Source organism: Loxodonta africana, chromosome 10 (genome assembly GCF_030014295.1).
Source record: "Loxodonta africana isolate mLoxAfr1 chromosome 10, mLoxAfr1.hap2, whole genome shotgun sequence".
NCBI classification, from domain to species: Eukaryota; Metazoa; Chordata; class Mammalia; order Proboscidea; family Elephantidae; genus Loxodonta; species Loxodonta africana.
Window position 1 is genome coordinate 72,690,936 of NC_087351.1, and position 15,692 is coordinate 72,706,627.

At 37.8% G+C, this 15,692-nt stretch overlaps 1 protein-coding gene and 1 pseudogene across 5 annotated transcripts in view; one reads left to right on the forward strand and one right to left on the reverse strand.

Annotated features, from left to right (window-relative positions):
- Positions 1-2,584: 2,584 nt before the first annotated feature.
- The window catches only part of MNAT1 (MNAT1 component of CDK activating kinase), a 233,985-nt gene continuing 220,877 nt past the window's right edge, over positions 2,585-15,692 (forward strand). Inside the window, exon 1 of one of the 5 annotated variants that reach the window (XM_064292559.1) lies at positions 2,585-2,825. In XM_064292559.1, coding sequence (XP_064148629.1) covers positions 2,807-2,825 — 19 coding nt within the window. In that variant the 5' untranslated portion in view covers positions 2,585-2,806. The remainder of the gene's footprint in view (positions 2,826-15,692) is intronic. The other 4 variants (XM_064292560.1, XM_064292558.1, XM_064292557.1 and 1 more) reach the window with 4 other exon arrangements.
- LOC111750258 (U6 spliceosomal RNA) lies at positions 8,524-8,618 on the reverse strand (annotated as a pseudogene).

The following is a 15,692-nucleotide window of genomic DNA, read 5'->3' on the forward strand; positions in this document are numbered from 1 at the left end:
TGTGGCTGTCTGCTTCTCCGTGAGGAAACTTTGGCCGAACGCTAGTACCAGCCTGCCGCAGCCACTCCGCAAATGGTGCCTGAGGGCTTCTGGCAACTCAGGTCCGGTAACTCCTCTCCTCTTCTTAACGGTCTCTTCCTTCCCGTGCCACTCAGTATGTTTTCTAACTTTGTGTTTGATGTTCAGGGCTCCTAGCTTGTCATAAATATAATCGTTTCACTTTTTTTTTCCCCAGGTCTTTGTTGTAAGAGGGCTTGCCGGAAGCATCTGTCTAATCTGCCATCTTGGCCCCGCCTCCCTGTGTTGAGTACTTTTAATGAAATATCTCATTTAATCTTTGCAAGTATTATCCTTAGTTTAAAGCTGAGAGAAGTAAGGCCCAAGGTCACATAGCTAGTTAGTGATGAAGCCAGCACTTGGTGCCAGAAGCCACATCCACAAGCACTAGTTTTTATTCCCTCTAGCTCCATGGCCAAAGTTTATCTGATAGAATTCCAAACCACCTGTTGCCACCACGCTTCCCTGCTGGTACTTTCCCACCTGCTTTTCTTTGCCTTGATCTCAAGGCTAGGAGGCAGGAAATGCAATTAACTTCACAATGTGGTGGGGGTCTCCTGTTAAAAGACATGATTCAAACTGTCCTGTTGGTAATAAACAATAATGCCGACTGAGTGTTTGACTTCTTGATATGGTGCTGGTTCAAAATTTCATTTGCACTCTGGCCATATTCATTCTTTCATCAGGATTTTCCTGTTCTGTTAAAGTAGAAAGACCTTAAAAGTTGACTTTATTCTTGGAGAGCTTCACTGTGAGTCATGTAAACAGTTGGGATTAAACACTGTGATCTCTTTCAATAAGGTAAAAGGAACACAATAAGCCTGTAGGTCGGGCCGTGTTGGGTGTTGTCAATTTTAGTAAACTTACATTTTGTTAGCTTCTTTTAATGAATAATAAATATTATGATCAAGGACATGATTTGTTTGTTGGGTGACTTGTCTTTACACTAATATAAAGCTTGCACTGCCATGGCCTGCTTTGGGCTGCTGGTTCCCTCATATGATATTCAGCTGTTGTCAGGTTTTCCCTCCATAACTCATGTAAATCCCAACTGTATTTCCATGTTACAGGTTGCCAAGTGGGCTCACTGTTTAAAAGTATAAAGGTTGAGTTTTTTTTTTAATTGAAAAGAACGAAAGTAACATGAAAAGTTAAAATTACTATGAATGTATACAGCTTCCAATCATTGTGTGGGTTGATTTGAAAATCTTTTCTGCATGCCCACTTGTCTGGATGGAATTTAGGTCAGGTGAAGGTGATTACAAGAGAGATAATGTTTGGCATAAAGATTTCCACTTTGTACTATTATTTGATGATCAGTCATACATTTACTCTACTTATTCAATACATATTCACAAGTCCTTATTGAGATGTGCTATGGAGGTGATTAAGATTCAGTCCCTTACAATGGGAAGAGTTTTTTATTTAATAGAGCCGTTTATAGACTTTATTTTATAGCCTTGATAAATGCACTGAATGTGGCTTACAATTTCCAAAGAGATTCCAGTTTTAGATCTTGGAATTGCTGAAATAAAGTTGCATATATTTTTCTAAGTTTTTTCCCCAGTATTTGGGAAAATAAATGTTGTCTTTGGTTGAGTGGGAATAGGGAGGAAATATTAGGCTCACTTGACACTATTGGGCCTGTTTGACAGTCTTGAGGTGAGCAGGTCTCTGCAGAGCAGATGCCAGATATTATTTATATTAATATTCTGCTATTTAGTGAGAATCTGTAGTATTTAGAGTTGGTACAGGGACTGTAATTCTAGATAAATTTTCTAAACTTTGCATATCTGAGAATGCATTGTATTTTCTATGCTTGCATGTCTGGCTGTACAAGTATAAAAGTATAAAGCACAGGCCATCAAACTGTCCAAAAGAAAATACTAGTCTGAATTATCAAATATGTACACCAGAACAAATCTTTGAAATCATGGAAATATTTTTAGATAGAAAATGGAATTTTTCGTCGTAATTGTGACGTAGCACATTGAAAAAATGTGACTAAGTGCATAGAGGTGAGAGGTGTACAATTTGCCTTTTAAAAGTTTTTTTTTTTTCTGATAGCCGTGATGGTTGTACAACATGATGGTCTTAATTGATGTCACTGAATCGTACGTGTAAGAAACGTTAAAAAAGAAAGAAAAAATAGTGCCCAGACACCATTCATGTGAAGGCTCAGCGAGTAAAATCACATTCAGCACCTAAAGAAAAGAAAAGAAATGTTCTTTTTCTAAGTCTTGAGTGGTTTAGCATCATTACAATGATATAGTATGTGATGTTAAATTACAGATTTGTTCATTTACTGTACAGTTGTATTTTTTTTAGAATACACAGGTATTAGAGTTAATCTCTGTCTTAAAGGAAATGATACCATATAGTTCAAACTCACTGACGAATGGATTAAAAGTCACTTGTTCTTTAAATAAAAGTTTTTTTTTTTTTTTTCCCCAAACCAAGGTGTTGCGCCGCTAAGACAGAGCCCCAGAGCAGGACCAGAGAACTCGCAGCCGGAACGTTTGTACTGTAGAGCCTCGCCCCGGCCGGTGCTCATTCACGAAGGGACCGTCACTGACAAGTGCCGGTTGGTGAGAACTTGCTTGGCGTCAATACCGAGGGTCTTGGAGGGGGCTGTGGCTGAAGCAGGCTTCGGGGCGAGTTTGTAAGGGTGAAGGAGCTATGGACGATCAGGGCTGCCCCCGGTGTAAGACCACCAAGTACCGGAACCCCTCCTTGAAGCTGATGGTGAATGTGTGCGGACACACTTTGTGAGTACGGCGACAGTGGCTTCCAGTCGGGGCGAGGCGCAGGGTGGGAGGAGAGCCGGGAGATGCTCTGCCTGGGGTCAGGACAGTAAAGGGCGTCGTTAGTTTCGACAAAAGGGAGGAAAACGGCAAGAGGGAGCGTTGCTTTCTGTAAACGGACGGTAGCCGCTAGCGCGGAGCGATCCCGGCCTGCTTTGGGCTAGCGGCGCTCCGATGCGGTGCCCCGCTGTTGGTCAGGGTCCTCCTCCGTGGTGCCTGGGAATCTCGACTTATTTCCGGGCTCTGGGGTGTCCAGTGGGCTCCACACATGTCGCTGCTTAAAAGTGTGGGGGTGAGGGCTTGGAGTGTTTCTTTAGTTTCACATTAAAAAAAAAAGTTAAAATTTCTACGAGTATATACAGCTGCTATTTATTGTATGGGATAATTTGAAAACCTCATCTGTATGCCCAGTTGTCCTGATACAAAAAAAAAAAAAAAGAGTTCGGTGATAGTCTCATCACTAAAAGGAGAAAATCCGAACTCCAGGCAGTTAATTTTGGACCTATTGTACGTTCACTAGGTGCCAGCCACTATTTTAAGCTTTTTACCATGAATTATTTTAGTTCATTCCCAGAACAGCCCTAGGAAGTAGGTATTGGTATCATGATAGAACTTATGAAATTACTTGATTGGTTCCTTTTTCTAATTAATCTTTATTTATCTTTGACTTACCCAGCAAAGGAGTACAGTAGAGCTCTGACTGAATGGTTTAACGTTAGAAATAAGGTAAACATAATCAAATAGGATGCGTGGAAAAAAGAAGGGAGGCAAGCATTGTAGAGAGATGGTTAGGTTTTTAGATTTTATCCAGTTTATTTCCATTTTCTTGTATTAAGTTTGTTACATTTGGTGCCGAAGGAAAGGGAGATAGATGACCAAGTATGCTCTTTTGGAAGGATGTTTAATTGACTGGAAGAAATTTCTGCCTAGTACTAATCAACCAATTAGGGAAGATTATGGAATTTCAGTAAAATAAATGGCATTTTTATTAGTTATATAATATTTATTTTGGAAATTGCTTTCATTGTATCCTTAGTCTGTTTTGTTATCTCATAAGAATTTTCTAATTCATTCTGGTATTGTATTTATTTTGGTTTATTTGTTAACATGTTAGATGCAGACTACACTTTGCATTCCTGTTTTGACTTGAAGTATAAAAAAAATAAAAGAAAACCTCCTAAATTCAAGAGGGTATATACTACAGTGTCATTCAAGAAGGCAGTGTAGGGTATTGGTTAAGAGAATAAGCTCTGGAATCAGTCTGCTTGATTTCAAATTCTTTACTCTTGTGTGACTTTGGGCAAGATATTATGTCTCAAACAGAGATGGTAATGGTACTTTTATTAGAGTGCTTAAGGATTAAATTGTTGTTATATGCCCTTGAGTTGCTTCTGACACACGGCAACCTTATGTATATAACAGAACAAAATGTTGCCCAGTTCTGTGCCATGTTCATGATTGTTGGCATGTTTGAATCCGTTGTTGTTGCTATTGTGTCCGTCCATTTTATTGAGAGTTTCCCTCGTTTATGTTGACCCTCTACTAACAACATGTGTAAAATATTTGGAGGTATTTAGTAGAGTTCTTGTCACATAGTATGTGCTCCATATATATTGGCTATCACATCATGTGGGTAATATGATGGAGCCCAGCTGGCATAGTGGTTAAGAGCTCGGCTGCTAACCAAAAGGTCTGCAGTTTAAATTCACCAGCCACTCCTTGGAAACCCTGTGGGGTAGTTCTACTCTGTCCTATAGGGTCACTATGACTCGAAACCGACTCAACAGCACCTAACAACAACAACAACAGTATGAGTGATAAAAACCAAACCCAGTGCTGTCGAGTCGATTCCGACTCATAGTGACCCTATAGGACAGAGTAGAACTACCCCATAGAGTTTCCAAGGAGTGCCTGGAGGATTCGAACTGCCGACCCTTTGGTTAGCAGCTGTAGCACTTAACCACTATGCCACCAGGGTTTCCAGTATGAGTAATAGGCAGAAATAAAATTAAGAGGGGTTATTTGGCTTGCTATTAAATACTAGCACAATAATGATTATTTTTAAATATAACTTTAATTATTATGATCATATTGTAGTTTTCTTTTTTTGATTGTGCTTTAAGTGAAAGTTTACAGTTCAAGTCAGTTCCTCATACAAAAACTTATACAGACGTTGTTATGTGACCCTAGTTGCTTTCCCTATAATGTGACAGCATACTGCTCCTCCTCTCCACCCTGTATTTCCTGTGTCCATTCAGCCAGCTCCTCTCCCCCTCTGCTTTCTTATCTTGCCTATAGACAGGAGCTGCTCACTTAGTCTCATGTGTCTACTTGAGGTAAGAAGTACACTCCTCACCAGTGTCATTGTATGTCTGTAGTCTGAGGAGTTGGCTTTGGGAATGGTTTTAGTTTTGGGCTAACCGAGAGTCCAGGGACCATGTCTTCTGGGGTCCCTCCAGTGTCAATCAGACCATTAAGTCTGGTCTTTTTACTAGAATTTGAGTTTTGCACCCAACCCAGTTTCCTCCTGCGCTATCAGGGATTCTCTGTTGTGTTCCCTGTCACTGCAGTCATTGGTGGTAACTGGTCACCATCTAGTTCTTCTGGTCTCAGGCTCATCAAGTCCATTAAGAATTATTATGAATTAAGGAGCCCTGGTGGTACAGTGGTTAAGTGCTTGGCTTCTAACTGAAATATTTAAGGTTCAAACCCACCAGCCCCTTGGTGGGAGAAAGAGGTGGCAGTCTGCTTCCTTAAAGATTAAAGCCTTGGAAACCCTATGGGGCAGTTCTGCCCAGTCCTATAGGGTCACTATGAGTTGGAATTGACTCCATGGCAACAGGTGTTTTAAGAATTATTTTAAACTAGAATACAGCTCTGCTCTGTATCGGTGAGTATAGGAGAGAGCTCACTAGTTTTTTTTTTTTTGTAATTAAAAAATTAAAACAGTCATATTAACAATTAATTAATAGTTGAAGCAACGTGAGGATATTAAGTGAAAATATCTCTGATTCATTTCCCCAAAGGTAAAAGCTTTTATGTTGCTGCTGTATCTTTCCAGACATCTTCTATGCATATACAAGCATGAATGTGTGTTTAGGTAGGAAACCTTTTCTCCTACCAGCATATATGGCATCTTATTGTAAACTTACTTTTTGCATTAAGTATACCTTGGTTATTTTTCTAAATCAGTATATATGTCTTCTTCATTTTTAACAGTTGACTAGCATTTCAACTGTTTGGTTATACTGTAATTTATGTAACCAATCTTTTTTAAGTAAATGTTTAGGTTTCCAATTTTTCCATGGAGTAAACATTCTTACCTCTTTAAGCACTTAAGTAAGTGTATCGTAAGATACAATCTGTAAACCATAGGGCGAATGTCTAGTATTGGAATTGTTGTGTCAGAGTAGGTGGCTTTTAAATTTTGATGAATATTGCTAAGTTGTTCCTGAAAAAGATTGTATCAGTTATGTTCCCAACAACTGTGTATGGGAATTCCTATTGTGGCATGTCATTGTTGACATTGAACATTTTTATATTTTTTAATCTTCTCATTCTGATAGGTAAGAAAATGTTCATTTTAATCAAGGTTTGTTTTGATTTCATAGTATGTGGAGTTTGTACAGCATTGTATTTCATGGGATTGAATTTGGACATTTTTATATTCCTGTTTGAAAGGGGCAGGTATTATTTAGAATTAGTTGAGACAGTGATTTTACCTGTTGTATCATATTTTATTATTTGTTGCTATGTAAGGAAACCCTGGTGGCATCGTAGTTAAGAGTCATGTCTGCTAACCAAAAGGTCCGCAGTTCAAATCTACCAGGTGCACCTTGGAAACTCTATGGGGCAGTTTTACTCTGTCCCATAGGGTCACTATGAGTTGGAATTGACTCGATGGCAGTGGGTTTTTGGGTGGAATATACTCAAGGTCGTACTTTGGCTCTTGTGGACTCCTTTTAATTTTTTTCAGTTTCAACTTGAACTTGGTGTTGATGAGCAGTTGATGGTCTGTTCCACAGTCAGCCCCTGGCTTTGTTCTGACTGCTGATATTGAGCTTTTCCATCCTCTTTTTCCATAGATGTAGTCTGTTTGATTCCTGTGTATTCCATCGGGTGAAGTCTACGTGTATAGTAGCTGTTTATGTTGGTGAAAAAAGGTATTTGCAATGAAGAAGTCATTGGTCTTGCAAAATTCTATCATATGGTCTCTGGCATTGTTTCTGTCACGAAGGCGATGTTTTCCAACTATTCATCCTTCTTCGTTGTATCCTACTTTTGCATTCCAGTCACCAGTAATTTGCAGTGCATCTTCATTGCATATTTGATCAATTTCAGACTGCAGAAGTTGGTAAAAATCTTCAATTTCTTCATCTTTGGCCTTAGTGGTTGGTGGATAAATTTGAATAATAGTCATATTAACTGGCCTTCTTTGTAGGCATACAGATATCTATCACTGACAGTGTGGTACTTCAGGATAGATCTTGAAATGTTCTCTTTGACGATGAATGCAACACTGTTCCTCTTCAAGTTGTCATTCCTGGCATAGTCTGTATGATTGTCCGATTCAGAATGGCCAACACCAGTCCATTTTAGCTCACTTTTTTTTAATGCCTAGAATATCGATGTTTATGCGTTCCATTTCATTTTTGACAACTTCGGTTTTCCTACATTCCGATTATTAACGGATATTCGTAGTTGTTTCTTTTCATTTGAGTTGTGCCACATCAGCAAATGAAGGTCCGGAAAGCTTGACTCCATTCCCATCATTAAAATTGACTCTACCTTGAGGAGGCAGCCCTTCTCCAGTCGTATCTTGAGTGCCTTCCAACCTGAGTGGCTCATCTTCTGGCACTATGTCAGACAATGTTCTGCAGCTATTCATAAGGATTTAACTGGTTAGTTCTTTTTAGAAGTAGACCGCCGGGTCCTTTTCCCTAGTCATAGTCTGGAAGCTCAGCTGAAACCCGTTTGCCGTGGGTGACCCTGCTGGCATTTGAATACCAGTGACATAGGTTCCGGCATCATAGCAACAAACAAGCCCCCACAGTATGACAAACTGACAGACACTGGGGTTGTTGAGTGTAGTGTACTGTAAATGTTAATTAGATCAACTTGGTTGATAGTGTTATTTTGATCCAATATATATTCTTACTAAATTACTTTATCTGTATGTTTTCTCAATTACTTCAACTGTGATTGGAGATTTGTCTGTTTCTCCCTCTGTCATGCTTCATGTGTATTTAAGATTGCTATGTCTACTTGATGAATTGCTACTTTTATCGTCAATCAAATACCCTTCTTTGACTCTTGTAATATTCTTTGTCATGAAGTTTTTGTCTGGTGTTAATATAACCATGTCTGCTTTCTCATTCTACTGTTTGATGGTATATCTCTTTCCATCCTTTTACCTTCAGTCTGTGTCTGTCTCATTTCTTGTAGAGAGCACATACTTGGATCTTGCTTTTTTATCTGATCCAACAATCTACCTTTTAATCAAAGTGTTAGTTCATTGATATTTACTGTAATTATTGGTATTGCTAGGTTTAAGTCTACTGTGTTTTTTGGTCTGTCCTCAGAGGGTTTATTGGGCAGACTGGGGTGGGGGAGGGGGCTGTGTACTTAGAAGAAGGTGTTGGGCCTCTTGGTGGTGAAGCCCAAAAATATAGAATGAATTTGCGTGTCATGCATGCACGGGACCACTCTTATCTTCTCTGTATTGTTCCGATTTTAGTATGTGTGCTGCAGAAGCAAGCATTAAGACTACCATTTTGCTGTTTGTTTTCCTTTTGTCACTTTTGTTTTTTTTTCTTCTTTCCTGCCTTATTTTGGATTAATTGGATATTTTTAGTCTTGACCTATTATAAATACCTCTTATTTTTATTTTTTACTAGTTTCTCTAGGTATAATAAGGTGTATTTCTTTTTTTTAAATAAATTTTTTCAGTGTTGATATATATATTTATCGTATTTTAGATGTTTTACAGAACAAATTAGTTTCTCATTAAACAACTAATAAACATTGTTTTGTGACATTGGTTCCCACCCCTATGACACGTCAACACTGTCCATTTCTAGAACTTGACTTCCCTGTCCTCTCCTGCATTCTCATCCTTGCCCCTGGCCTGGTGTACCCAGTTAGTCTAGTTTTGTTTTATGGACCTTTCTAATCTTTGGCTGAAGGGTGAAATTCAAGAGTGACTTCAGTACTGAGTTAAAAAGGAAGTTTAGGGGCTGTACTCTCAGGTTTTCTTCAGTTTCTGTCAGACCAGTAAGTCTGGTCCTTTTTTATCCTTTATTTTTTTACTTATTGTACTTTAGATGAAGGTTTACAGAGCAAACTAGCTTCTCATTAAACAATTAATACACGTTTTGTGACATTGTTTGCCAACCCCATGACATGTCAACACTCTCCCCTTCTTGACCTTGGGTTCCCCATTACCAGCTTTCCTGTCACTTTCTGCTTTCTCATTCATGCCCCTGGGCTGCTGTGTGCAATTAGTCTCATTTTGTTTTATGAGCCTGTCTGATCTTTGGCTGAAGGGTGGCCCTCAGGAGTGACTTAATTACCAAGCTAAAAGGGTGTCCCTGGGCTATATCCTCAAGAGTTTCTCCTGTCTGTGTTAGAGCAGTAAATCTGGTCGTCTTTTTTTTTTTTTTTGTGAGTTAGAATTTTGTTTTATGTTTTTCTCCAGCCCTGTCTGGGACTCTTTATTGTGATCCCTATCAGAGCAGCTGGTAGTGGAAGCTGGGCACCATCTAGTTGTGCTGAACTCAGTCTGGTAGAGGCTTTGGTAGTTGTGGTCCATTAGTCCTTTGGACTAATCTTTCCCTTGTGTCTTTGGTTTTCATCATTCTGCCTTGGACCAGATGGGGTGAGACCAGTGGAGTAACTTAGATGGCTGCTTATAAGCTTTTAAGACCCCATTTACCAAAGTAGAATGTAGAATATTTTCTTTATAAAATATGTTATGCCAGTTGAGCTAGATGTTCCCCAAAACCCTGGTCCCCAGCCCTCAGCCCAGTAATTTGGTCCCTCAAGAAGCTTGGATGTGTCTATGGAGCTTCCATGACCTTGCCTTGGTCAAGTTGTGCTGGCTTTCCCAGTATTGTGTACTACCTTACCCTTCACCAAAGTTACCACTTATCTATTGTCTACTTAGTGTTTTTCCTTTACCCTTACCCTCCCTTGTAACTGTCAAACATTCTTTTTGTGTGTAAACCTTTTAATGAGTTTTTATAATAGTGGTCTCATACAATATTTGTCTTTTATGATTGACTTATTTCACTCAGCACAGTGCCCTCCAGATTCACCCGTGTTGTGACACGTTTCGAGAATTTATCATTGTTCTTTATCATTGCATAGCATTCCATGGTGTGTATGTACCGTAGTTTGTTTATACATTCATCTGTTGATGGGCACTTAGGTTGTTTCCATCTTGTTGCTATTGTGAATAATGCTGCACTGAACATGGGTGTGCATATGTCTGTTTGTGTGGCGGATCTTATTTCTCTAGGATATATTCCTAGGAGTGAGATGACTGGATCATATGGTATTTCTATCTCTATCTTTTTTAAGGAAGCACCATATCATTTTCCAAAACGGTTGTACCAGTTTACATTACCACCAGCAGTGTGTTAAAGTTCCAACCTCCCCAAAGCCTCTCCAACATTTGTTATTTTCTGTTTTTTTGATTTGTGCTAGTAATGCCGGGGTGAGATGGTGTCTCGTTGTGCTTTTCATTTCTCTAACGGCTAGTAAGGAAACCTTGTTGGCATAGTGGTTACGTGCTACGGCTGCTAACCAAAAGGTCAGCAGTTCGAATCCACCAAGCGCTCCTTGGAAACTCTATGGGGGAGTTCTACTCTGTCCTCTAAGGCCGCTATGAGTTGGAATTTACTCAGTGGCAACGGGTTTGGTTTTTTGGTTTTAATGGCTAGTAATCCTGAGCATTTCCTCATGTGTCTGTTGGCTACCTGAGTGTCTTCTTTGGTGAAGTGTCTGTTCATATCCTTTGCCTATCTTTCAATTGGATTATTTGTCTTTTTGTTGTAGAGATGGTGGATTTTCCTGTAGATTTTAGAACTTTTATCTTTGTCAGATTTGTCATAGCTAAAATTTTTTTCCCAGTCTGTAGGTTCTCTTTTTACTCTTTTGGTGAAATCTTCTGATGAGCATAAGTGTTTAATTTTTAGAAGATCCCAGTTATCTAGCTTATCTTTTGGTGTTTGTGTATTGTTAGTTATGGTTTGTACCTAGTTTATGCTGTGTATTAGAGACTGTAGTGTTGACCCTATTTTTTCTTCTATGGTCTTTATTGTTTTTCATTTTATGTTTAGATCTTTGATCCATTTTGAATTAGTTTTGTGTATGGTGTAAGGTATTGTTCCTGTTTCATGTTTTTGCAGATGGACATCCAGTTTTGCCAGCACCATTTCTTAAAAAGACTGTCTTTTCCCCATTTGATGGACTTTGGGCCTTTGTCGAAGATCAAGTGACTGTGGGTGGATGGATTTATGTCTGGGTTCTCACTTCTGTTCCATTAGTCTGTGTGTCTATTGTTGTACCAGTACCAGGCTGTTTTGACTACCATAGCTGTATAATAGGTTCTGAGATCAGGTAGTGTGAGGCCTCCTATTTTATTCATTTTCTTTAATAATGTTTTACTTACCCAGGGCCTTTTTTCTTTCCATGTAAAGTTAATGATAGTTTTTCCATCTTGTTAAAGAATGCTGTTGGTATTTGGATCAGGATCGCATTGTATTTATGGATTGCTTTGGGTAGAATTGACATTTTCACAAGGTTGAGTCTACCTATCTATGAGCATGGTATGTGTTTGCATTTATGTAGGTCTCTTTTGGTTTCCTGCAATAGAGTTTTGTAGTTTTCTTTGTATAGATCTTTTACATTCCTGTTTAGATTTATTCCTAAGTATTTTATTTTTTTAGGAGGTATTATAAACAGTATTGTTTTCCTGATTTCCTTTTTGTAGTTCTCTTCATTGGTGTATAGGAATCCAACTGATTTTTGTATGTTTATCTTGTATTCTGCTACTCTGCTGAATCTCTTAGTTTCAGTAGTCTTTTTCATGGAGTCTTTTGGGTTTTCTTTGCACAGTATCATGTCATCCACAAATAAGGACAGTTTTACTTCTTCCTTGCCAATTTGGATGTCCTTTCTTTCTTTTTTTTTTTTTTTGCCTTATTGCTCTAGCTAGCACTAGCAGCACAATGTTAAATAGGAGTGATGATAAAGGGCAACCTTTTCTTATTCCTGTTCTCAAGGGGAATGTTTTCAGCCTCTCTCCATTAAGAATGGTGTTGGCTGTTGGCTTTGTATAAAAAAACAAACTTGTTGACATTGAGTCGATTCTGACTCGTAACGACCCTATAGGACAGAGTAGAACTGCCCCATAGGGTTTCTAAGGAGTACCTGGTGGATTCGAACTCCTGACCTTTAAGAGCTGTAGCTCTTAACCACTACACCACCAGGGTTTCCTGGTTTTGTATAGATGTCCTTTATTATGTTGTGGAATTTTCCTTCTGTACCTATTTTATTGAGTTTTTATCAGCAATGGGTATTAGACATTGTTGAATGCCTTTTTTTTTGGTGTTGATTGAGATCATTGTGTGATTTTATGTGGTGGATTACATCAACTGATTTTCTAATGTTGAACCATCTTTGCATACCTGGTACAAAGCACACTTGATCATGGTATAATATTTTTTTGCTATGATGCTGAATTTTATTGGCTAGAATTTTGTTGAGAATTTTTGCATCTATATTCATGAGAGATAATTGGTCTTTAATTTTCTTTTTTTGTGGTGTCTTTGCCTGGTTTTGGTATCAGGAATATGCTGCATTATAGAGTGAATTTGGAAGTATCCCTTCATTTTCTATGTTCTGAAATAGTTTGAGTAGTACTGGTGTGAGCTCTTCTCTGAATGTTTGGTAGAAGCTCCAGTGAAGCCATCTGGGCCAGGGCTTTTAAAACTCTTTTTCATCCCTTGTTACAAATCTGTTCAGATATTCAGCTTTGGTTTGTGTTAGTTTGAATAGATAGTGTGTTTCCAGAAATTTTTTCATTTCTTCTAGTTTTTCAAATTGGTTCGAGTGTAGTTTTTCCTAGCACTCTGTTATGATCCTTTTTATTTCAGTTGGGTCTGTTATAATGTTCCCCATTTCATTTCTTATTTGGGTTGTTTTTGTCCTCTCCTGTTTTTCTTTTGTCAGTTTGGCCAGTGGTTTGTTAATTTTGTTGATCCTTTCAAAGAAAGAACTTTTGGTTTTGTTGATTCTTTCTGTTGTTTTTCTATTCTGTTTCTTCTCTGACCTTTATTATTTCCTTTCTTCAGGTGGCTGTGGGCTTCCTTTGCTGTTCTCTATTTATTCGAGTTATGTAGCTAATGTTTTGATTTTGTCCCTTCTTTTTTGATGTGTGCACCTATTGCTATAAATTAACCTCGGAGCACTGCCTTTGCTGTGTCCCAGTGATTTGGGTATGATGTGTTTCATTCTCATTTGATTCCAGGAATTTTTTATTATATCCTTTATTTCTTCTATTACCTGCTGGTTTTTAAGCAGGGCATTATTCTATTTCTGTGTATTAGATCTTTTTTTTTCTTGCTCTTCCAGTTATTAATTTCTAGCTTTACAGCATTGTGATCGGAGAAGATACTTTGTATTACCTCAGTGTTTTAGATTTTGTTGAGTGTTACTTTGTGACCTAAGATGTGGTCTATTCTGGTCTGTTCTATTCCATGTACTGGAAAAGAATATGTAATTTGCTGCTGTTGTGTGGAGTGTTCTGTATATATCTTATGAGTTCAAGTTGGTTGATTGTGGCCTTTGATCTTCCCTATTTTTGTTGAGTTTCTTTCTAAATGTTTTGTCCTTTACCAACAGTGGTATGTTGAAGTCTCCTGCTATAAGAGTTGAACTATCAATTTCTTTTTTCAGTGCTGTTAGAGTTTGTTCTATGTATTTTGGAGCCCTGTCATTTGGTGTGTAGATATTTATTATGGCTATGTCTTCATGGTGAATTGTCCATTTAATCATTATATAATGTTCTTTTTTGTCTTTTATGATAGATTTTGTTTTCAAGTCTATTTTATCTGAGATTAATACGGCCAGTTCTGCCTGTTTTTGGTTGCTATTTGCTTGATATATATTTTCCATTCTTTGATTTTTTACGTATTTATGTCTTTGCTTCTAAGGTGTTTCTCTTGTAGACAGCATATTGCTGGGTCCTGTTTTTTTAATCCATTCTGTCACTCTGTCTCTTCATGGGTGCATTTAAGGCATTTACGTTCAGTGCGATTATCTGTAGGTGAGTTTATTGCTATTATTTTGCAGTGGTTTTTTTTTTTTTTGTGGTGCTGACATTTTTTCTTACTCATCTGTGCTGTATTCCTTTTGTTTGTGGATTTTTCGTTTTTGTTTGTTTCTTTCTATTTTGTAGGTTTTGTGTTTAGTGAGTCTTTATGTTTGTCTTTTTTATTTTGATGAGGTTTGTTGACTTTCTTTGTGGTTACCTTGAAATTTACCCCTCTTCCTAATTTTGAACCCATCTTTTATTGCTTGATACTGCCTTTTCTTCCTCTCCATTTGGAAGTTGTATACCTATTTGTTTATTCCCTCTTTTATTGTTCTGACGTTGTTGTCATTTACAGATTGATGTCTCTGGCTCCCTGTTGTAAATTTTTTAGTTTTGTTTTATCATTACGTACATTGGCATCTGGCTAATGCGGTCTTGCATCCTAGATTCAGGCTGTTGTCTGACGTTGTTGGTTCTCTAACCAAAGGACTTGTTTTAATAATTCTTGTAGGTTTGATTAGGTTTTTACATATTCCCTTAATTTTTCTTTATCTGGAAATGTCCTAATTTCACCATCATATTAGAGCAAGAGTTCTGCTGTGCATATTATTCTTGGTTGGCAGTTTTTTTCTTTCAAGGTTTTATTTATGTCATCCCTTTGCCTTTTTGCCTGCATGGCTTCTGCTGAGTAATTAGAGTTTAGTCTTATTGTTTCCCCTCTGTATGTGACTTTTTGTTTTTCTCGAGCTTCTCTCAGGAATCTGGCATCAGTCATTCCATTGCAGTTGTTAGGAAAAGCTGGCTTTACTATTGTTGAGGGATTTACTTCCTCCTGTAGCCTGGCATATTTTCTCTGTTATATGTGTACATGTTCATTTTCTTACCTCAGTTTTGGCATTTGTTTGTGACCCTTTAAGGTTTCTTTTTTATTGTAGTTTCTGATTACTATTTTACTGCCTCAGTTCCTTCCCTAATACCTTTCTAAGCATTTTTTTTTTAGGGAGTACTTTGAAGTTATTTGGCAATATACCACTGCAGAACAGCTCTAGAGAATTGATGGTGCATATCTTCTGAATGAAATTGCGATGAAAATCTCAAGATGGTTCTTTTGAAGAAGATGGTTTGCTTTCACTATATATTTAAGAGTTGGTGTCTATATATTTTAATAATCCAGAGATACAATAAGTAGTAGAAAGAACACTGAACCACAAGTTAGAAAATCCAGGTCGTAGTTCTGCCACAGACTGGTCAGTTGTGGGCCAGCCATTTAAGTAATTTGTTCATTTGTTTAGAATAGACAGTTTCTAGCCCCCTTCACGCTCTTGAGATTTGGGTAATTAAGTTTATAATTAATTCAGAAAATCATTGTAGTTAGTAACTTTAGTCTTTTCTCTGACCTTATATCATAAGTATATCTTTTTTATAAGATATTAAGATGGTTATTTTTATTAGCCATAATCGTTTTTTCCCAACATGGGCAGTGTGCGGTGGTGATCACTGTATTTACAGAA